This window comes from Oreochromis aureus, linkage group 6 (assembly GCF_013358895.1).
Source record: "Oreochromis aureus strain Israel breed Guangdong linkage group 6, ZZ_aureus, whole genome shotgun sequence".
Taxonomy (NCBI): domain Eukaryota; kingdom Metazoa; phylum Chordata; class Actinopteri; order Cichliformes; family Cichlidae; genus Oreochromis; species Oreochromis aureus.
The window spans coordinates 5643931-5667321 of record NC_052947.1 but is presented as its reverse complement, the minus strand read 5'-3'; the positions used below and the strand labels follow the sequence as shown (position 1 = coordinate 5667321).

The following is a 23391-nucleotide window of genomic DNA, read 5'->3' as shown; positions in this document are numbered from 1 at the left end:
AGTGTGTCTCATTCATGTTTCCTCAATAATTTTATACACAAGAAAGAAATAAAGAAATTTAAAGACATACTGAGGGCATATCTGTGCCTTCATTTGAAAATTAGCTGCTTTAGGAAGTCAGCAGTGGCATGAGGATGTATGGAAGTATGTGAGGATGGTGCAAGACATGTATGATGACAGTGAGACAGTAGAAGTGACCGCTAGGTTGGTGAGGGGATCAGCTGTGAGCTACTTCTTGTTTGCAGTGGTGATGAACAGGCTGACAGATGAAGTCAGGCAGCTTGACAACCATGTTTGACAGCTTTGTGATCTGTAGTGGAAAAGATGGAAGCATACCTGCGTATGTGAAGGTATGCCCTGGAGAAAAGAGGAATGGATGTTTGTAGAAGCAAGACAGATTATGTGTGTAATTGAGCGCGAGACAGTCCCAACCACCCAAAGCAACACACACTGAAGAAGAGAGTACAGGTAGAAAATAATGCCAAGGCTGACTGGTTACAGAAGGACAGCAGCAAGAGTGAAAAAGCAGGTTTACTTAACGGTAGTGAAACCTAATGTGTGGTTTGGAGCAGAGGCAAGGTGGAGATTATTCAAATACTGAACAAAGGATGGAGCACAGAGTAGAGTAGAAGATTAATATTTCTTGTTCAAGGAAATTGCTAGAAATGAAGCCAGCTCAGCCTCAAAACAGCTGAAAACCTGTTCATCCATAGATATAGCCATCTTTCTTTTTTTAAGTTCTTTATAAATTGGTTTGTCGTGCGTTGCACTGAATTATTTAGTACACGAAAAAGCCTTGTGTATTTTAACATGAGAATTTAATAGTATTTGCTGAAACGAATTGTTCAACGATAACAGCATTTTTCTTTCTTTCTTTCTTTCTTTCTTTCTTTCTTTCTTTTGCTTGTACGGTGGTTTCTCCAGAACAAGTGATAAACATAATTGTTGATATAGTAAGTGCACTTATTTAGAACGCCTGTCTGCACATTGTGTCCAGCAGATGTCACTGTGGAGACATGTAAAACTGTTTTGAAACCTTGATACAATTCAGGCACAAATGCTTCGAACGTTTCAGTGTTTCATAAAACCTTCCTTTGCCCATCACTAACATATATAATACGTTGTGGCGACCCCTAAAGGACCGAAAAATACTTTTGTTTCTCGGCAATATATAAATAAAGTTGCGTGGGGAAAAAAATTCTTGGAATATACTAACTCCATAATGTCGTGGAATTAAATTACACATACATGACACGCAGGTATCACAAATAATATTATACATATAAACATAGTTTTAAATATTTTACAACATTATTTATTTTTTGTGGGAAAGAAAACCTTGTCGCAGCATATCAATGCTTTCATATCAATGCCTATAACCCCCTTAGTCTTGCTAATGGTTCTTTCCAGTAATGGTAGCACCAGCGTGGTGAAGGTGAAGGCAGCGTGTATAAACAACGAGGAAAGAGTGACCATTTAAACGGTTACATGTTGTAACAGCTACCCGTGAATCGAGATTTGAAGACCTTTTAGCTTGACCCGTCGGAAAACAGGAGAGACTCTATAACAAAATGGTAAGATATTGCAGGCTAAGGCAGCTAATGTTGTTAGCTAACAGTGGCTAACGTGCCAATTCCCCAAGAAACTGGTAAAAAAAAAATTGGTTAGCTAGAGGTTGTGATAGCTTTATAATTAGAAGTATACATTGAAAACTTAAAAGTTAGTTAAATGAAAAGTGACTTGTTTATCCTATTCATGTGAGCTAGAGAGTTTACACATGAACTCAAATGATCTAAAAGAGTCTCTGAAAACATTGTCAGCGGTTTGTTGTACCCTGCTCAAACAGTTGGACGTAAGTAATAAAGTGGCATCTCACACAGCATTAGCAACTACATTACAAAACGAAGTTGTTATAGGTGTTAACTACAGCAGGATTAAAAACTTAAAGTAGGTAGGGTAGGTAGGTGAGGGGAAAACATATTAGTTGACTGAAGTAGTCAAAACTAGTCTTTAAAACAAACAAACAAAGGAAATGGCTTAAGTTTTAATATTTGACAATTTAACCAAGTTTGTCATGGCATCAGCCATAAGGAATCCGTGTTACGTTTGCTTATTGAGAACACTATTGCGTGACGATCCCCACGGTGTTGTATTTGTATTGTAATACAGTACTGAGCATTGAATCAGCTGTAGTTTATTTATATTTTGTTTCGAATCAGCCAGACTTTGTTGTATTGTTGAAAGTGGTCTTGAGTAATGGGCATTTAGGCTTTCAGAAGTCTTTCAAAGTTTCTCTCCAGCTGCTTTTTCACTCAAAGGATGAAACACATTTTTGACTACACAAAACTGGCATCTTGGCAGAAAGAACCAATTTTAAATTGTATCTTTAGACACTACATCAGATCAACAGTTTCTGAAAGTCGTGTCCTTAAAAAAATGGTGAAAATCTAATAAATGCCTGAAACAAAAGATGCATCTAACTTTTCAGGTGGTCTACTTACTGTTTTCAGTGTAATAACGGTGGATGTAAGAAGCCACTCTAAAAGAAGGGAAGCAGGGAGAAAAGCCTGTGTGTACCTTCTTGGTGTGTTTCCGAGTGTGTTTGCACTTGTTTCAATAAAAACCTGGAAATAGAAACCTATTTCCAATTTTATTAGCAAAATTTAAAGAAGGAAGAGTGACTCAAGGCCTTTTCAGCATATTGTTACTTTCATGATCATCCTAAATCAGATGGATTTGAACATGCTTGTGTCTTGCTTGGCATAAGTCTAGTTTTAAAAGAAGAATTACATTGTTTTCTTTTTCTTTCAGCCCCATCGAAAGAAGAAGGCATTTATTGACAAGAAGAAGGCTGTGACCTTTCACCTCGTCCACAGGAGTCAAAAGGACCCTCTGGCTGCAGATGAGAAAGCGCCACAGCATGTCCTCTTGCCTGCCACAAAGGTACAACCTTGCTGTTCTGATCATAAGTCTTTTTACTCATGTTCACAGGATGTGTGTTTAATGTCTGATTTTATAGCTGATTTTTAGCTTTTATTGGTTTTTAAGAACCCTAAAGAGGGTTAAACTGTTCAGGACTTCACAATAAAAAACGAATCAGCAAAGTCATTTGTCATAATTAGAGTTGTTTTCTTCTTTTGTATTTGTTTAATCACGTTCTTCTGCTCTGATTTACTTTTGTCAAACTAAAGGGGCTATAACCCAGTGGCTAATATTTCACTTCATTTCAGAAATGCCGCGTTAATGTGATGCTGTGATCATGTGTTTGTTGTTGCTTAGGTGGAAACGGAGAAGAGGCGTGAGGAGCAACGGAAATTTGGCGTATTCTTTGATGATGATTATGACTACCTTCAGCACCTGAAGGAGGCGTCGGGCCCATCTGAGCTCGTGTACTCTGACAGACAGCCTTTTTCCCTCCAAGATGAAGAGGAGGAGAATGAGGGGGGGAAAATTGTGCACAAGGACAATCCTGTGAGTTGCTGTGAAACATTTTTTAACAGACTTGTGCGTCATCTAGTTACTCTGAGCAATTGATCTAAAATGATCCCTGTGTTGTTCAATGAGCAGGCTTCCTCCATCAACCTGCCTTCTTCAGTGTTCGCCTCAGAGTTTGAAGAGAAGGTGGGACTTTTGAACAAAGCTGCTCCCATTTCAGGTAAACAGCCCATCACTTAAAATGGAAAAGTGTTTTAGGACCTTTATCAAGCTTCTAAGATAATAGTTATCTTAATAACTTGGATATAAATCATCATTAAATACTGTCTGAATGTTGTCACTCAAGATTTGCCACACTAATTACTGTGTGACCCGATTTAGAAGATTTTTCTAAAACCAAACAAAACTGAAATTTTGCATCTCATCAGCAGATTTGGGTACTGCAGCAGAACAACACTTCCTTACATTGGTTTTAGATCCGTGCTTGTCAAACATGCAAATTACAACACAATATGCAAAAATTATTTGCAGAGTCATGTGTTGGGAGTCAGTTTGTGGTGTCATATCTAGAGATGGGAATTGATAAGAATTTAGCGATTCCGATTCCATTATTGATATCACTTATCGATTCTCATTGGCTCCACTTTGAGAGTCACCACCATCTCTAAGCAACATATGAAAGACATTACATTCATGCAAATTAATTACATATTGTCTGCTATTTCCCCTCTTTGTTCTGGTCATTGATAAAAATAAAGTAAGGTAAAATAAAGTTATAACACATGATACACGGAATACTTTAAGGTAATGCAGTTTGTTACTTAATTACTCCCTGGAGAAACACGGTCGTTATACTACTCGTTACTTTACTTTTATTTCACTCTGTAAACTGATCTGAAACACACTGTCTCATAATTTCAGTTAACAGTAGAAACCTACAGGCTACAGTTCCCACACACCAACACAAACCCCTCTCCGTGACCCGTTTCTGCTTCTGCAGTAAAGTGAGCACAGCATAGAGCTCAATACATCGATATTTTGTGTAAAACTTTATTTCACTATAATAATATAGACATTTACATAAATATACTTTGTTTCATATTAAAGATAATGTGTTAATTCTAACATGTGATGCAACCTAAAGCCAACCTTCAGCTCCTGACGTCACAGTGAAAAACTGTCTTATACGTTTTCCTCCAGGACCCCGGCTCGACATGGATCCGGACATTGTAGCTGCGCTCGACGATGACTTTGATTTTGAGAACCCCAACAACATCCTGGATGATGATTTCATCATCAGAGCAAACAGTGGGACTGGAGCTGTGGACACGGAGTAAGAATTTCAATAGTCAAAATTTTCTTTTTATTCCTCAAATATTATTTATGTATTTTTTAAAAATGAGATTATTCCAGATTTGTGATTCTAGACATTTAGAGACTTTTGTAAAGCCCGAATGAAACTGTAACTGCGAGGCTGATTTCTATGCCTAAAAATTCATTTTCGCTACAGCAACATTGTTTTGGTGCCTTAACTTTTATAACACAATCAAAAAAGTATTTTCTCATCATCAAAACACCCCAATCTAAAACTTGAGCTGTATCTCAATCCATTTTGAATGAAACAGGAAGACAGAGACTCACTGTTTCTTACTGCTAAAATGCATTTGGTTCAGAGTGCATGTAGATGTTAGCTGGCACAGCCAGTATTTAATATATATAACCTAATGAATATATTTACTACAGTGCAAAAATTCTGTCATATCCTGTTGTAATTGTTTGTATTTGTGTAATCTGTGATAGAGGAGACAGTCATGATGATGATGATGACGAGTGGGAAGACACAGATGAGGAAGGCGACTTTGACTCTGACGGCAGTTTTTCCAGCAACGAGGACGCGCAAGGGGACGGCCGAGGTCGAGAGTTTCTGTTCATGGACGAAGAGACGAAGAGTCGCTTCACTGAGTACTCGCTGACTTCGTCTGTGATGAGGAGGAACGAGCAGCTCACCCTGCTGGACGACCGCTTTGAAAAGGTGAACATTTTTGCATTCGTATGGAGTCTTTTCTCTGTCAGGAACTCTCACCATCTTCATGTAAAAGTACAGTGACAAATGAAGCACCTTAGATAAAACAGAGTGCAACTACAGAAAGTTAAGTACTGATTTCAAATATTCAGTAGTTGAAGAGAGAAAACCCGGTGGCCTTGATCACTTGTTGGTACATCCTCAGAGCATTTGGTGTGTAACGAGTGACTGCTGGGTACTGATGTGCTTCACAGAACACAAAAGAAGTAAATGTGCTTGGCCTCCTTTCTGTTGTTATTTCAGTTCTTTGTCTTTTCACACTACATGAAAGCTCACACTTCCTGTATGGTGCCGTTTCAGTTTTATGAACAGTTTGATGATGATGAGATCGGTCCTCTGGACAACGCTGAGCTGGAAGGGTTCATTGAACCAGACAGTGTTCGTCTGGATGAAGTCCTCAAAGACTACTTCAAACAGAAAGAGAAGGAGTGAGTGATATGTCATTCTTTTAGTGGTGTGGCTTTAAATGATCTATTTGATTAATGTGTGTGGGGTTTTTCCCCCTCTGTTTTGTGGATCAGGTCTCTGAGGCCAGAAGATTTAGGTCCCAAAGAGCTTCCTGTTGTGAGGGAGGAGGAGGAAGATGAGGATGAAGAAGAAGAGATGGAAACCGTTGTTGTTGAAGCTCCAGAAGAGAAGTGGGACTGTGAAACAATCATCAGTGAGTTTTTATGTCATGTTATGTAAAGTCCTATTTTTATCTCATCACTGAGTTTTATTCTGAGCTCTTTTATTCATCCAAGTTTTTAGCATTTTAAACAGATTTCTTGATCTGTGACATCGTTCGGGAGAACAAACAAACACATTTATCTTTCCAGAGATATTTAAATGCAGAATATTATTGCATAAAAGTCTTGAGCCCTCATTTCTTTGTATTTTGCATCCACTTTTTTAATGTAATTTTTCAAGTTCTCCTGATTTTCTGATGGTTTTTCAAAGTTTTTCTTTAGTTTTTCACTCATTTTCCGTGATTGTACATGAGCATTTTCATAGCAATGTGTTTTTTGTGTTTAGCCACTGAACCCTTTATCACCCAAGTGATGCAATCCACCTGGAAGTTTCGCTGTAAAATGACAAAATTATTTGTTCAGGGACCATTTAAATTAGTAATGTGAAGCGCACATGGTGAAATCTAGGCAGAGCTGATTTTCCTGTCTTCAGACAGCACTACCTTGTGAATGCTTTGTGCTACCATGACAGACCAAATATCCCTGTAAAGCTCGCCTTCTGTTCTTACTGACACATTTCAATTTTGCCTGTTGCACAAACTGTAACAGAGTTACAGTCATTTAAATGGAGTTGTGAAATGGCCCTGCTGACCTGCCGGTGGTTTAAAAAAAATAAATAAAATTTAACACTCACCTGTGAAGCATTGAAGACTATAAAATTTCCCTAACTGAAGGAATGAAATCACAAAACTGCTTCAAATGATATCTTTAGGCATGTTGCCTCATGCCAAAAGATATAATCACTACAAGCCTTTTCAAAGAAACAACTTCCCATTTCTTTAGTTGCATTTACAAAAATGCCTTAAATAATACAGTTTGACAGGCATAACATAATATTTATTGTACCAGCAGTGTGATTTTCAAAGCATTATCAGCCAAAACTTGGTATGACATAGTGTAGTGAGCAGTGCCTTTAATATCTTAAGGGAAATGGACATGTGGACAGACAACAAAGGAAACAACAGCACAACAAAGGCCTGAATTATGCATCTGGCTCCTATGTTGAACCATCTAGTTTGTAGCCTCATTAGAACTGGATTCAGTGGAAGGATGGCTGTCAAAAAATGATTCTTAAAGAAGGAAAATGTGAAGAAAAGCCAAAGTACACAAGAACTAGACTGAAAATCAGTGGAAGGTCTTATGGAGTGATGAACTCAAATATGAGACCTTTGGCTCAGGTCATTGGTAGGATGTCTGAGATGGTACAACAGTGAGTATCTACAGACTTGTGCAAAATAGTATAAAACAATTATTTTTTGGTGTTGGTTTAATTTATTGTTCAGTAGTGGTGGGAAGTGCACAAGTGAGACACTCGTGTAATAGATCTGTATTCTACAGATGATCTTTTTATCCATTTTTTTTTTCTTCTCCAGGTACATACTCCAATATATATAACAGACCCAAAGTCATTGAAGAACCTCAAAAGGTAAAAAACAAAGACTGGAATTTTTTTTTTTTTTTTTTTTTTTTACAAATGTTAAGGAATATAGCCATGCATGCTCGATCATCCCGATTATTAAGTGGATTCGGTTCATCTGGATGTAGTGAGAAACGTTTAGTGGTCTCGCCACTGAAAACGCTTCGTCCAGATGAACAGAATCAGAGTGAGACCTTCAAAATTCTGAAAAACTCTTGAATCTATTTCATTTTAATGCTGTTGTTGTTGTCAGTAATGTGACTTATGAATCCATCCATCCATTTGCTTCTGCTTATCCTTTTCAGGGTCGTCGGGGGTGCTGGAGCCTATCCCAGCTGTCTTGGGGCGAGACAGCTGGGATAGGCTCTTATAAAACGCTTAGAAAATGTGTTTGAGTCATTTTTTTTTTTTTTAAGGTTTATTATTTATGTTTATTCACATGTGGTCTGAATTGAATTCTCTCTGTCTTTAGCCAAAGCCGATCCGTGTTTCCAGTAAGACGGGCATCCCTCTAGATGTGCTCCCAGCCAGAGGTCTCACAGCCAAGCAGGCAGAGCGCATGACGAGAATTAACGACACAGACCTGCCTCGTGTCTCCGCTCAGCCTCGAAGCAAAGAGGAGAGCAAAGAAGAGAGGAAGGCCAGGAAACAGGCTATCAAGGAAGAACGTAAGGTGAGGAAGTCTGTCCCTGCCTCTGAACAGTTTAGAACAAATTGATGAAATCACACCACCTGTGAGCTGACACGAGCAGGTCAGCGAGCTGTATCTGAAGTCACTGCTGCATCCCGCCAGTGGATCAGAGACGACTCCTCTCAGCACCATCTAAAATCAGCTAATGTCTGTCTCCATCATCAGCATGAGTTAATTTTGACCTAGTCTTTCTGTACTGCTGAGCCCCAAATGTGGATTAATACACTGCTGAAAATATTCTCCTTTTAACAAAATAAAACTACACTGACCAGCTGTTTTTTTTTAGACCACGTGTTTATGAAGTATTTATAAAAATTGAGAGCGAGGAGCCTGTTTGGGGATAGACAGATTATTGAGGACTAAGTCAATGTTGGTTTTGTTCTTTTCTTGGAATTTGTTGACAAAGGTCTAATTCTTTAACCCAGCCAAAGATTAATGAGCTGAGGAAGTCATTGAAATGAGTCTAATCCAAGTGCAAACTGGGTAAATACTTTGGTATCCTGTGCTGACTAGGCTCAGTTATTTATTTTTTTATTTTTTTTTAATGATGAAATATGTGATGTTACAAAGCCTTCCCGCAGAAAGGAAGCTGTGAACAAATGATTATGCCATGAAGAGATTTATAGAATATCAGTTTTACATTTTGATTCCTGATATTTTTTATTTTATTGTATTTTTTTTTTTTTTTTTTTTTTTTTTTTAGGAAAGAAGAGCTGAAAAGAAAGCCAATAAAATGGCATTCAAGGAGGAAAAAGCCCGGCAGGAGAAGCAAATGTTGAACCTGAGGACAAATGTTCAAGGCCTGAAGCTTTAGCAGCTGCCTGCCAGGCCTGTGCCTACACTGACTTTTCAACTGGTCACATGTTGCTCTTCACCTCAGTGGAGCTGACAGGACAGGAAATGATGGCAAATGAGAGGGCTGAGGGGGATGTTGGGAAGTTTTGGTTTCCCCAAATCATCCAATTCATTCAGGAAAGAGCAAAAATTGAATTTCATCTCCAGTAATCCGGCTCAGGATGTCGTGCTGTTGAAGGAATACTGAAGGACAGGCTGTCACGCTTCAGTCATGCCTGTCAAATATGAATTTTGCGCCTTTATTAAAAATACTTAAATCCAGGTTTCTGATATTCTTTCTTTAAATCTTGTCATTCTGTACTTTTACCACAGATGATAAGGTGGATGACTCAGTGCTGATTGTGTGTTAACCATAATAAAATTAATATTGCTGCTTAGATATGATTATTATTATCATCAATTTAAAAAAACTCACTGTATATAATGTTTAACAGGTCTGCATTTTAGTTGTACAGTTACTTTCTTATGGGCCTGTTTGTCTCATAGTGAATGAGATGCGTCCGGTCTGAAGAGCCGAGATTTAAGTGTGAGACAAGTTTGTACGAGTACTTTCTGAGCATTTTTATAATGATTATAATTGTAATTTGGTCACTATATGATGTTATGAAATAAGCTTACATTGTGCACAGGCACATAAGCTTTATCGAACTTAAGATACACATTTAATACTTCTCTAAACTATTGCTGTAAATACAATATGTTTATCTTTTGTGCATTTCATAAACTTTAAATTTTGTACTAATTCATAGGTTTTCACTGAAGGGCTGAGATATCAACACATTTAGCATAATTAAAAGAAAAAAAAACAACAACATTAATTCAATTGAATTAAACTGTTTGATTGCTACACAAGACTAAGTCCTTCTGTGCTGTTGTAGATCCAACTAATGACCAGCAGGAGCTGATGAAGCGTCCAGAAGACTGTTCACTTTTCACTGCATAGCTCTGTAGTTGAAACAGGAGAAAGTGCGTCCTCCTCTTCAAACAGAGATGAGCTCTGACGCAGGCAGGCTGGAGGCGGCCTGCTCATCAAGCAAAACACGGATCAGCTTCCAGCACAAATTTTACTAACATTGCTATGGCAACTTGTTTGCTAGCCACATGTCTAAACTGAGCTGTGAGCAACATGTAAGGATAACTGGAGGTGGAGTATAAACAAGAATAATTTAGAGGGTTTTGAGAGTTTTATTTTTATGTCACTTTAAACGCCTAACCTGCAACAATAAAGGAAACGCACTTCTCTCCACGCTACATTGATTTCACATCTTTACTGGTGGAATGTGTGATTCAGTCTGAAGTAAAGTTTTGTGAAACACAAACAGAGAAAAACAGGAAATTAAAAAAGGCTCTTTGTAGATGGGTGTCTCTGTCTTCATATTTACACAGAAAAATGCCTAAAGTCAGGAGTTAAAGTTGGACTGGAAAAAAATCACTTAGATTTAAGTTGCAGTAATTTCTATTGATTCTATTTCTATAGGGCCAGTGGATTTCTTATATATGCAGGCTGTGATCAGCTGAGCTGCACTGCTCTGACATCCAGATTTAATTGACTTCAACAGGATTAGAGCAGATCATGTATCATGCTGTCTTTATACATAAAGGCGACTGAATAATCAGTTAAAATTTACATGTTCCCTGTTACACTGATAGTGAACACCACGGCAGCACTTCAACATAGTACGTTACTGTAAACATCACCACTGAACTGCAAACCAGTTTAACCTGCTCTGAACTACCTCATTACTTTTACATGGGTTCATCTGCTGATCTGCAGATAAGCTTTTTAGGCCTCCCACTGTCACATTGTTTTTAGTCACTTGTTCAGTTTTCTCAAAAGGAGCAGGTATTTCTTTTTTTTTTCTTCCAAGAACACATCATGCTGAAATATGGCAAGTTATTGGCTAATTGCTCTTAGGAAATCACCTTAGTGGTGCAAAAAAAGTGTTTTACTAGTGCCTAGACAAAGTTTTAAATGGTTTCTTTGCCAAGTTGTTTGCTTAGTGTTGCCTTTTTTAAGGCTTTAATGAACCATGATCCAAAATAAATGAGTCTGAAGAATTTTGAACATATAAAGAAATGATTGCTTGCTGTTCAAGACATTTTTGCTTCAGTTTGGATTAGTAGTTCTATTTTTTTATTAGTCTATTAATTAGCAGGATTATGTGTTTTCTACAGTATTTGATTGTACCCTACAATTTATGTATGTAACTTAGTCATTTAATCTTAGCAAGTTAGTGAGCAAGTAAGAACCTTGTTCTTTTTATCCAAATATATGACTTGAGGTAAAATAAAACATGACAGCAACCAAAAGCCTAATACTGATGTATCTATACATGTTACCTTTAACACCAGTATTTCTTACTTTTGTGGGTTGGATCATAGTCGAAGTAGTTATCTGGGCAAGTTTCAATGTGATATTATATAAACTTAAAAAATAAAAATAAAAATAATGCTTCACAAAAACTAAAAAATACAAAAACACATTTACTGGCCATTTCAAATGTCCACTTCAACAGCAATTCACTCAATTTATTAATAAAAAGCATGGCAACTGTTGACGATAGCGTTTACACTAAAATATGAGCAAAATGAAAAAAGCACTGTGTTTGGTCAGGATAGTGTCGTGGAAGAAATATGTATGATAATGCAAAATCATTACAATTCAGAAAATAGATATTACACATATTCTTACTTTAAGTAATCCACAATGGAAGATTAATAGTTATATTAGAAAATTCTTTCCTTCTTTTCACCTGTAATGCGTCCCCTTACATTTGATTTGTATTGGAACACTTCAAGTCACACCCAGCCATAAACAGTCGTCACTGCTAGTGATAAAATCATAAAAGTTCTGAATAAATGATCAAAACAAGACAGAAGCAATTTTCCGGGTTCCTGCCGATTTTAGCGTGCCGTCTTATCCCCACAGGATAAAATGTGTTTACATTCCTTCTTGTTATGCAATAAAGAACCGCGTGCTGAGGAGAGAGCAGTCCTAAATGTTTCAGTCAGAGGAAAAACTCATGTTTGATACGTTTTCATGTTATTAGTGATGCTGGTCAATGCACATAAAAATTTTTTAAAAATCATTCCCGTGTCCAACCTTTAAAGAGAATGTGACCATATAAGCTGTACAAAAATACCTTTAATACAACAATGTTTTACACTTCCCACATCATAGAAAAAAAACAAAACATCAACCCTGAAGTAAACAACAAACCTGCGTGCTTATGAGGCAAGCAGAAGAAAGGCACTAACCCATGGCCTACAGAGCAGGTTTTGCCGGCTGCAGTTTTTCCAAACAACAGGCTGCATAGGTGTGGCACCGTCAGCAGCATTGAAAGGTAGTTGTCACACCTGCAGTTCTGCTGTCAGGAGTGGACAATCCCGGGTTTATCTCTGACCATTCATGCAAAACCCTTACAATGGCTCTAAGGCATTTTTAAGAGTGTTTAAGGGTCAATACAACAAAAAGACAGAAAAACAATCATGTTTATTTACCCTGTTATAGATAGTTGGGTTTTATTTGAGCCATTTGGCCTCGTGATAGACTCTCCCCCAGGGCGAGTCTCAGACAGGCTCCATTGTCTTAGATATAAAGTTAAGAGAACAGATGGACGGACACTCCTGTCCCAAATGTTTTACACACACTGTCGGCTGGTATAGGCTCCAGCCACACTATGACACTGCTTTGATAAGCCCCAACACAAATTTAGAAAATGAATGGAAGCAATTGTTGTAAAGCACAATACAAAAAGATGCAAATACATTATATTTGTTTAGATTAGATAATATGGTTGCCCCTGATAATCAGTAGATATTTGCACCTTTCACTGCAACTGCTTTCTATAGATCAAAGTAGTAGTTAATATTCCAACAACCTCCTTTGGATTAATCTACATCAGTCAGTCACCACACTACACTGAAAAAAGTCCAAACTGATCACTTCTCTGCAGCATGTAGCGAAAAAAGCACAATGCAGAGAAGCGCCACTCCACAGTGAAAGGAAACACTGTCACATAGCACTGCTGAGCCTGAAACAATAATAGGCAAGTGATTTTAATATTGTGCTGGATCAGTTTATATATAGACATATATCTTAAGCAGAGATTAAAAGATGGTATATAAACGTTTTCTATTATCCTTGTATCTGATGCAATTAAGAAAACCATTTGTGCGTGTGTGATTTGGGGAAACAATCCCTCCTAAAGCAATCTTCTCTTTGAGCTTGATTTCCTTGAGCTTAAAATCTAACTGCGATTGTCTCTGTGCTTTGAGATGCCCTTCTTCAATACAGGTGTGCACTACTGCATCTGATGCAGGGGCAGAAACCAGCAGAGATCCAGCTAGCTGCCTCTGTAACCAGACAGAAAACAGCTGGAAGACAAAGATGTCCAGCTTGCTTCCCTGAGACAACCAAGTCTGTCAGTGCAGTGTTAACCGCTGGCCAAATATGTTCAAAAGGCAAAAATATAGTGAAGATTTCATATTGTTGTAAACTCACACTCCAAAGGTGGGCTTAGATTGTTAACCTTTGATGACCTGAGTTTAAACAAAAAAACAACTTCAGTCCTCCGAGTCATGACTTAATTCCCAGTGTAACCTGTGACCATGTCTCCACCACCCATGTCCATCATCACATGTGGGCAGTCATAAGCAGACCTTTCTTCAATTGAAACACACTCCGTCTTTACCGAGTCATCTCCAGAGTCATCATCCGTCCCACTTCTGTCAGAATCGCTGCTGTCCAAATGCGGTCTCTCTGCGTAGCAGGAGTTGCCAGGGTTGTAGTCAGAGCCAGCACTGCTGTTGTCTGCGGACTGACCGGTGTCCTTGAGAAGAACAGTTTCCTCAGGGTCGTTCTGACAGCTGTCTAAGCTTTCGACAGAGATTCGACTAATGTGTGGTCTGGTTGGGTTGGGTGGATGCTTATTCTGATTCCCTGCACTGTCCTTCTGCAAGGTACAGGAACAGAAAAAGCATTTGGCACAAGGTTAAAAAACCAGTTAAAGCAACATCATTACCCATGTCCTGCTTATTTTATTTTAGTTTTTTATTTGACACCTTACCAGAGATGAAGGTAGAGTATCTGAGGGGTTAAATGTCCACGCCTTTAGCTTACAGATGCAAGCTGTTACCACAATGAGAACAAATAAAAGCAAGGATGACAGCACAGCTGCGACTATCACCTCATTGAAACCTGCTAAAAAAACAAAACATACAAAAGGTTAATTCAGGCACAAAGTAAAGCTCGGCCTCAATGTCAGCAGATCAGCTGAACCAAACTAAACAAAAACAACATCAGTTGGTTCTGATTTACAAATCCAACCCATAAACTCATACAGGGCTGCATTTTTTAAACATCTTCAGCCTGCAGTTACTATAGATCTACCACCCCTAGTGAGATGCTTGCTGTGCAATCACATGCAACAGATGCTCAGGACATGTGCTCACAAGTTAGAGACGTGTTCTGCCAGGACATTCTGCACCCCTAACTCTAGTACTCAGCGGATATTTATTTTCAAGCTTCTATGTTGATTTTTGTGGTGTTTACATAAAAAAAAAGAGTTTCTTCTGAATGCCCTCCCATCAAGTTAACCATGTAGAAAACATGGCCTTATGATGACTGAACGCAGAGCATTCAAATATCTCAGACACTACTTAAAAGAATGTTTCATTTACAACTTCATTTGGAAATCTGTTTAGCATGCAATGTTACATTAAAGTTTGACCAGTTAAAACGTGACCCAACCAGCCAACCTGTTCTCTTTATGCAAGTCTGTGTTTGATGCCCTTAAATATATAATATAGTATAATATTCCCCAACATTTAGAAGTATTCTTTCTAGGTCTGCTTCATGAAAACTTTGGTAAACAGTGAAATTCATTTGCAGTAAACACTGTTAGGCGTCACCATAATAATATAGTTTACATATGTCAGTGTTTCAGTGTTTGTATCCCAACAATCTGGATATGTATGAGATGCAAATCATTAAGGGTACAAAAATAATTCATGAATAGCTGGACCTTTAGTCACATTGCAATAATAGAATGAATGAGTTCCCACCCAGATTTTGCATGAGGCCTGTGCAAATACTGAACTACTTCCTGTTGACAGATGTGTCTGTGCCTTTAGTTTCTCAACTTTGTTGATCCTAAAACCACTAGTCTCTGTCCCACACCTCCCCCCCAAAATAAAAATAAATAAATAAAAACACTTACTGTGTGGGGGAGGTGTTTCAGAGGCACAGAACGTGCATGTCTCTGCCTCTGTCTCTTTGAACTTCACCTGCAGAGAGCCGGGCCACCTGACAAACAAGATTCCACTCACATTGACGCACTTCTTCACACCCTTTTTGCATGACACATTACATTGGCAGATTTCTTCAGTTGTGCATGATGATTTAAAGGCTCCCTGAAAGTCACAGAGGAATTTATTAATGTCTTGATTATTTAAGTTAATTACCAGAAATAATGCAGATTATGGTGGTTGTGACACGTAGCGCATTGGTGTGTTATTACCAACAAATGGACTGTTCCCACAAGTGTTTACGAAAATCATGTCTGGCTCCAGGTATTAAATAAATACTATATAATATAGAACATATTTATTCTTGATTTTCTTCCAAGAGGCAGTTAATATTGTCACTTATCAATTTTTCAGATGTAGTTTATAACCAGCAAACGTTTGTTTGCAAATGAAGACATGAAAATATATTTTGTGTCCCGCCACCCCTTACCTTTTCATCTTCAACTGTAAAGTTGATTTCGTATCCATGCATGTCCTTCTGTGCTATTTCTTTGTAGAACTTGAGGGGATTCTGAAAACTTACTGTGGCCATCTGCTCCTTCGCCTTTATTTCTACAGGAGGGAACTCTAAAGAACCTTAGAAGAAGAGAAGAGATATTTAAATTTAATCTCCATCTCTCACTTAAATCATGCTCCACAAATGTCTACTAGCTGCATTGCTTACATTTTGTGTCGACTGTCCTTAAATTGCTAAAGGAGAAAGTGTTTGAGGCCACAGCTACAGACTGGTTGCTTCCCTGTACAGCTGCTATACTGACATACATGAAGCTGAGATATCGCTGTTCCCCAGATTTCCAGATACAGTTGCTCAGGTCATACTCGTGATCTGTGGTTTCAAATGTACAATTCCTAAATAAAAAATAAAGAGAAAGACAGATTAATCCTATGAATAATACTGTAAATATAGTGGAGAAAGTGTATAGTGAATTTATAAAGTCTTTCCAGAGTCTAATGCTGACAAACGGGAGCGCACAAAGCAATAGAACATGCACAACAGTGCATTTAGGCACCTTTATCACACAAAATAAAATCCAAATAAGTTTGAACATAATATATTATAAAAGCTCTTTTCTTACGGATGGAGCTTTCCTCTAAAGATCGTTTGTGGCTCTTTGGTTCCGTAATCCCAGCGGACAGAGACCTTTACATTTTGGCAGCTCACTCTTACATTTGTTGGAGGTGAAACTGCAAATAAGAACAAGAGGAAAGAGACATTTATTTCATATATCCCGTTCAGAGCATTTCCCACAAGAAATTTGATTTTAATTTTCTTTTGGAACTTTTCAGAAATGGGAAGAAATGAAGGAGAGAAATATTCAGCTTATCATCATTACTATAAATGGGGTGGACACAATAATAGAAACACCTGACTGCATCAGTGGCCCTCACACTGATTACATGGTTGAATCATGTAATCAAGACTTATTGTAGGGTTGCTTGGTTACAGCCTCAGAGCTGAGGGGACATAAAAACCCAACCTGCCACCTAGAATGTTTTTTTGTTTTGTTTGGGAAATTCTTCTGGGAAATTTGCGCACAGGAACTGAAGTTTCATCATATCCACACCTCTGTTTGCTGCGTGTTGTTAGTGGGGTGGATGTAGTTGGGTTTCTTTTGTTAGTTTTATACCAAAGAAAACATTTGTTAAAATTTCAACTTTCATACATGCTGTCAGAGCTGGATAAACACATTTATCATTGGAGCCAATCAGATCTGTACAGACACGAACAGTCTATGCAGTTACCGTGCCGCTGTTCCTGTGTCGGATTTCACAAGAGAGGGAGTGTTAACACATACTTTCTCTCAAATAGCAAGGTAAACGTACAATGGCAGATATAGCTGTTGTTTTTCTGGTTTCTCTCCAGCATTTCACGTTGTTACTCAGTATCTGTCTCACCTGTTTTGAATCTTAAAGGGTGTGAACATCAACATTTAAGCAAAACAAGGATCCAAAGGTAATCGTCAAAAACGTTTGGTCTGGTAGTGTGGGTGGAAAAGGTACATTTACAGCCTTTACTGATCCATGCAAAATGAAAACCAAACTCGGAAAGAAAAGATAACTTTAAAGCAGAAATAGTGAAAGTTAATTACACCAGGAACATGATGCTGTCCATAACCACCGACCAAAACAATGACATTGTGTGGACCACAGAAAGTAGGCGCTACAGAAATTTTCACATTTATTTTTTTGTGGGCTTTCTAATTATATTCAAGAAAAGATCATCTCTATGTGTTTTTTACAAATTTCACACAACAGTAATTTAGATAGATAAACAGCACTACAGTCCAAGGGAAAATATACACTGCAGAAAGTGTTCAGCGACTGGAGAACTACATCAAGTATCAAACATTTCCACATCAGGTTCCAACCAAAATGTATAAACTGCTAAATCTTTAGAAGACCAGCTTATTGTGTTTACTGCTGGCATTAACAACTTATCAGTCTTTGAACATTTTGCGAAATCATATAATTATTGTTGAAAAATATCACGAGTGTGTGCTTCACAGGACAACAGCCCAGGTTCAAGTTCCTTTACCCAAAGGTAGATTTCATCTGCAGTAGATGAGTCATCCATCTTCAAATGCTCATTTTCAAAAACAGCCACAGACAACAATCAAAGGTGTCAGGTGCCTTAAAAAAAGAATAAATACACACACGGCTGCAGAGTTTGCTTCAAAGTTAAGTGTGCAGTTGACCTTCAGTTAACTTGACCTGTTGTGTATATTTTCTAAATTTAACGGCATCTTTTGTCTTGAATATGTTTACCTGAACATACAACTCATCACACCATTCACAAAGTCATCACGGACTGTGCTGCAGCTGATCTCTTTGTCCTAGAGTCAGCTAACAACAGAGTCATCTGCATACTTTTTACATGATCCTGTTGCCATACCTGCTGTGACACATAGCTATGTACAGGATAAATAATAGCAATAGCACACATCCCTGTGGGGAACCAGTTTAAGAGTAAACTTGATTGAAACGAATTCTATTAATCTGGACTCTGATTCCTGTTAGTAAAGCTCTATTACTTTTGGATTGTTCTTTAGCCTTCTACACAGTTTCACCTCAGAAGTCTCTCAGAACATTTAAACATTTCGAATAACAATCTAAGGCCTGGATTCTTGACTTTCTAACTATTTCTCTCCAAGGATCGAACTGCTAGTTAGATCATAGTTACATAGTCACAGAGTTACTCTTCTACTCACTGAAGAGCAACAGGGTTTCCATTTTTCTTTCTTGTACACCAGTTTTTATGTTCTTGTTGGGGGTTGTCTTATTTCCTATTAAAAGTAGTAAAACCCTGTCATGCTATTATGGGAAATTACTGTACGTCTAGGAATATGAGTTGTTACAGCCAAAGTTAAATGAATGAATCATTCCAAAAGGGCAAGAATTAACCTGCCACTTCCGATCCCATTAGATGTTATTTCATAATCCTGCACAGAGTTCATGTGTATGACGGATATTGGAAACATGAAACGGTCCCGTGTTTAAGAAAGTTGAACAACTATAGAAATGATCATATGAGTTTTAAAGATTTTGTCTGCTGTCTAATGCTTGATTCATACTACTGCCCTAAAGTGTAGCTGTAAACCTTACATCTAAACCTTTTAAAAGCCAAAAAAACAACACAAACAAACATATATACTGATACCATAGAGTCAAAGGGTTACGGGGTATTTTTTGCGGTCATCTTTAATGATGACTTGGCCCAACACAAGGTTAAATCAAAGAATTTCCCACATTACTGTTTGTCAGTTCAGGTGATATTTGAGACCTCTTTGAAAGAGAAAAACAATAAAGTAATGTTGATGTAAACACACTGAAAGTTAATGACTGCAGTTCACGGCCAAACAATCTCATCTCAAATGTGTAGGATGTGGTGGAGGTCAGATTGTTTGTGTAGGCCTGTCAACTTTCAGAGAAAACATTTTTCTTTATGGACCTGGGTTGGTCATATAATAATTATAATGTTTGAAATTCCAATCAACGCCACCAAACCAACCATATTATAAAATACATGTATTTGATTTGATGAATTAAAGTTTGAGGCCAAGGACATCAACGCAGTGCCATCGACTGATTTGTTCAGTTCTGTGGAATACGCACTGTAGCTGGTACCGTCCTTTATCAGTTAAGACAGAGCAGGTTTATCAAGACCTCACCCTCTTTCACAGTACAGTTTGCAAACACTCACAGTGCCCGTAGTTGACCTTTGTTTTATAAGGGAAGTTTAGTGTTGCAGTTGTTCACATGAAGTCTATTACTCCACAGCACGAAATGATCTGGAAAACTAGCTGATATGTGGTTCAGCAGTGAAGAATGTCAGTGCGCCACAGCAGGACCGGTTAGCTGTGTTCCTATAAATAGAACGACAAAGCATCTAAGAGGGAAATGAGAACTTAAGCAAAAGGTTTTCCACTAAATGAAACTGTTCCTCAAAGTTTCTGTGAAAAGATTTTAAGCTAGCAGGGACAGAGCTACCTGATTACTAATTAAACTGATTGGAAAATGGCCACAATTATATGAACATCACCTCAGACACAGCCCTCAGCAGCAGCCTGGACCTTGATCACATTTATAACTTTTATATTTTCGTAGCATCACAAAGTCTAAAAACATATAACATTCCTACACACACCCACACCCACACCCATCTTTTCCTTAAATCATTAACAAATCGCTATCAACTTAGCTTCTGCTATCAAAATTAACAGGTCTGGAGAGGAGTTCCCAGAAACAGTGATTTGAAATAATAATAACGACATCTCACGAACACTGTACTGCCTATAGATAATGGCTGGAGCAGTCTTCCAGAGAGAGGGTGTGAGGCAACAACAACAACAAAAAAAGACCTCCAGTTTGAACAGCATTGCTTGCTCAAGCAAACTCATCCTAACAGCAGATGCTTGAAGGAAATGGAAATCTTTAAGAACTTAAAATGTCAGCAAGACATCTACAGGTAGCTCTGTAACTGTTAGAGTAATAGTACACGCTGAATCCAACCTTCACTAGAAAAATTTGCTATTCAAAAAGAACTCTAAGGAAAACTACAGCTTTCCAGCAACCATACAGGAAAAGACCAGGTGTATTGACAGAATGTACTATGGACAGACGAGTCAAAGGTAGGGCTGTAAATGTTCTGTTTTAGGAACAGGACAGCTTGCAGTCATTCCCTTAACCATGAATACATCATGTCAGAAAGTGTTTGAGGATAATGAGAGATCACCTGTCAAATAGATGAAGTTTAACCAGATGAGGTGCTCTCAAGAACAGCACAAAATTCCCATTTTAATTTCCCAACAACAACAAAAAAATACATTCAGGGTTATGGAATGGCCTGGTCAACACAAGTCCCACTTTTGGGGAAATTTGGAAAGGACAACACACGTAAGAAAACCCTCAAACATCTTAGAAATCAAGGAGGAGAGGTTCAACGGGTGACATTAAAGACCAGTGTAACATTTTGTTCAATTAAATTGAATTAATTTAATAAAAGATTTTCCTTTTTTGGTCAAATGTCTCACCTCAAAGAGGTTCAAAGAGGATAAAGTGTTTGATTATCCAAATGTATTAGAAAAGTGACAGCACACTGCATAAACACATTTTACCTATGCTTTTAGCATGCCAATTTCATTAACCTTAACACATGTCTTTTGGGTGTTGTAATAACTTTTAAGTCATAGTCTTTACATATTTGTAGCAGTTTGATTGTTACTTTTATCACCATATTTTTGTCACGTGCAACAATGTCCACTTTTTTCCTGTTTTTTTCTCCTTTTGTGCTCAGCTCGTTAGACACATGCCAGGAACTTTAAATTACATGGTGACATAAATAAAACTTTATTAAGTGAACGTATGATTAATGATTTCCCTTAAAACAGCGCAAAACAGATCAACTTTGTATGTACAATTTTAATGAACCCAAGGTTTGAAAAAACAGTGATTCTAAGATAAGTACTTAAAAGGGTCTACATACCACTCACAGCAGAAACCCCGCTGATCAGAAGGAGCAGAACAGTCAACTCATCGCTCAGAGACATTGTTCCAACCTCGAGGCTGTGATAGGGACTATTTAAATTAAACTTCCTCTTCAGAGCCCAGGAGGCAAATAAAACGAATAAAACGTCAACTTGCTCTCATCGAGAAAGCAGACTTGTCACAACAACACGTGTAATTTCTCATCTGCGAGTTTATAAAAACTATTTTATATTTCACCACAAATCTGCCGATATCAACGGACTCACATCATCAACAACTCCTTTTCCGGCATGTGTCTAAGCGCATACAACCGACCAAATTTACCTGGAAAACACCTAGGCGACGTCAACGGAAGACGCACTTGTATTTTCAAAACAAAAGCTTTAGACAGCGCGCACATTTTCGCGATCACTTTGGTGCAATTCTCACATCTGGAACGTCATTGCTCGCTACTCGTGACGCGCTTTTCTCAAAATAGTTTTCATAACACAGGTATTTTTCACAACATAGACTCACCCTTTTCACATTAGCTCTCCGATCAATGAATGAAAACATTTTAACACCAGAGACTGAAGAAGTCACTTGGATGAGTGACGAAACGTTTCTCCCACAAAACGCTACGTCCAGATGAACAGATTCAACTTTTGGAGATTTACTTTCCTGGATGATTGAGAATGCATCAAGACATTTTAACACCAACAACTTTTTAAGACTTGGACACCATTTTTTTTTTTTTTTCAAAAATAGAATGTCTGCCTGTTTTGGAGAAAAAAAAGTTCAGAAAAAAGTTCAGACATAGAAGTGAAATGTAATGGATTTATTTGAAACTTTGGAGAATTCCTGAAATCAAAATCAGACCTTCATACATGTCACTACCAAGCATCTCTCTCTCTCACACACACATGCACAAGCGCGCGCACACACACACACACACACACACACACACACACACACACACACACACACACACACACACACACACACACACACACACACTCCTCTTCTGTCTAGTGTTGCACTGCCTTGTCTTGTTTTTATGTTTTTTTTAGCAATATTTGGACATTACTGTACGTAGTCCTGTGTTTCTCTGTTATATGTCACATGTAGCACCAGGGTCTCGGAGGAATGTTGACTCTGTACTGTACCACTGTACATGGTTGAAATGACAATAAAAGCAACTTGACTTGACTTGACTTGACTTGACATGCACTCATCGACCACTTTAGTAGGTAAATTAAATCCCTTTTTGCCCTCAGAGCTGCTCCCAGTTTGTCTTAAACGCTTTGGTGCAATGCTCACAGCAGAAAAATTCTTCTGACTACTCTTAATCGTAGTCCTTCAAATCAGTTACACATTTTTTCACCCACATTAGCCTTTCTCATTGTTTTTGTATACACTTTTGTTTGTTCTCTGTACGCTTCACTATGAAAGATATTTATTAAAGAGATTTATTACTGCATCGATGCACTTTTCACTTGAATCTGACAACTCATTGAAACGTTTCTCAGTCACAACTCTAGATCGTTCACCTTCTTGAGTATTGTGCAGCATTGCATTTGTGTGTTCAATCACAGTACTTCAAACTTTTTGAAAGAGCAAATACAACAAATAACTGTCAGTGGTAACAGTGAAACTGATTTTTAAAAAGTGCCTTAATTCTCTGTGGTACAAATTCAGGTAGGTGTGGGGAGCATTTCTCAGAGATTTTGCTCCATATTGACAGGATTGCGTCACACAGTTGCTGCAGATTTGTCAGCTGCTCATCCACATTTCTTCTTTCACCACATGCCAGAGGTGCTCTACTACAGACTGAGGTCTGGGGACTGTTGAGGAATTAAAGCACAGCGTTCTCCAATCTTCTGTTGGCCAATTTGGTGAGTCGGTTTGT

General features: G+C 38.0%; 2 protein-coding genes across 3 annotated transcripts; one reads left to right on the top strand and one right to left on the bottom strand.

Moving 5' to 3' along the window:
• Positions 1-1395: 1395 nt before the first annotated feature.
• Positions 1396-10458, top strand: ltv1 (LTV1 ribosome biogenesis factor). The gene is made up of 11 exons (XM_031741339.2): positions 1396-1574; positions 2812-2943; positions 3280-3471; positions 3568-3655; positions 4636-4768; positions 5236-5467; positions 5819-5946; positions 6040-6179; positions 7620-7672; positions 8136-8336; positions 9058-10458. Exons 1-11 carry the CDS (start codon positions 1572-1574, stop codon positions 9166-9168), a joined length of 1413 nt encoding a protein of 470 aa, XP_031597199.1. The 5' UTR covers positions 1396-1571; the 3' UTR covers positions 9169-10458.
• Positions 10459-11692: 1234 nt separating this feature from the next.
• On the bottom strand, positions 11693-21798 carry ifngr1 (interferon gamma receptor 1). 2 transcript variants are annotated; one of them, XM_031741341.2, is made up of 7 exons: positions 21502-21798; positions 16595-16703; positions 16183-16367; positions 15949-16094; positions 15431-15623; positions 14279-14412; positions 11693-14164 (listed from the first exon to the last, which is right to left on the bottom strand). In XM_031741341.2, exons 1-7 carry the CDS (start codon positions 21563-21565, stop codon positions 13796-13798), a joined length of 1200 nt encoding a protein of 399 aa, XP_031597201.1. In that variant the 5' UTR covers positions 21566-21798; the 3' UTR covers positions 11693-13795. The 2 variants fall into 2 exon arrangements, with proteins under 2 accessions (XP_031597201.1, XP_039469334.1); XM_039613400.1 differs by having other exon boundaries at positions 14279-14409.
• Positions 21799-23391: the final 1593 nt, after the last annotated feature.

Bases quoted from the DNA above. Each gene is read 5' to 3' on its own strand.
- ltv1 (XM_031741339.2), top strand. The intron at 2,944-3,279 runs GTACAACCTTGC...GTTGTTGCTTAG, and splicing joins TCCTCTTGCCTGCCACAAAG to GTGGAAACGGAGAAGAGGCG. The intron at 7,673-8,135 runs GTAAAAAACAAA...CTCTGTCTTTAG, and splicing joins TCATTGAAGAACCTCAAAAG to CCAAAGCCGATCCGTGTTTC.
- ifngr1 (XM_031741341.2), bottom strand. From the start codon at position 21,565: ATGTCTCTGAGCGATGAGTTGACTGTTCTGCTCCTTCTGATCAGCGGG. The intron at 16,368-16,594 runs GTAAGAAAAGAG...TTTTTTATTTAG, and splicing joins TTTAGAGGAAAGCTCCATCC to GAATTGTACATTTGAAACCA. The intron at 14,165-14,278 runs GTAAGGTGTCAA...TGTACCTTGCAG, and splicing joins ATACTCTACCTTCATCTCTG to AAGGACAGTGCAGGGAATCA.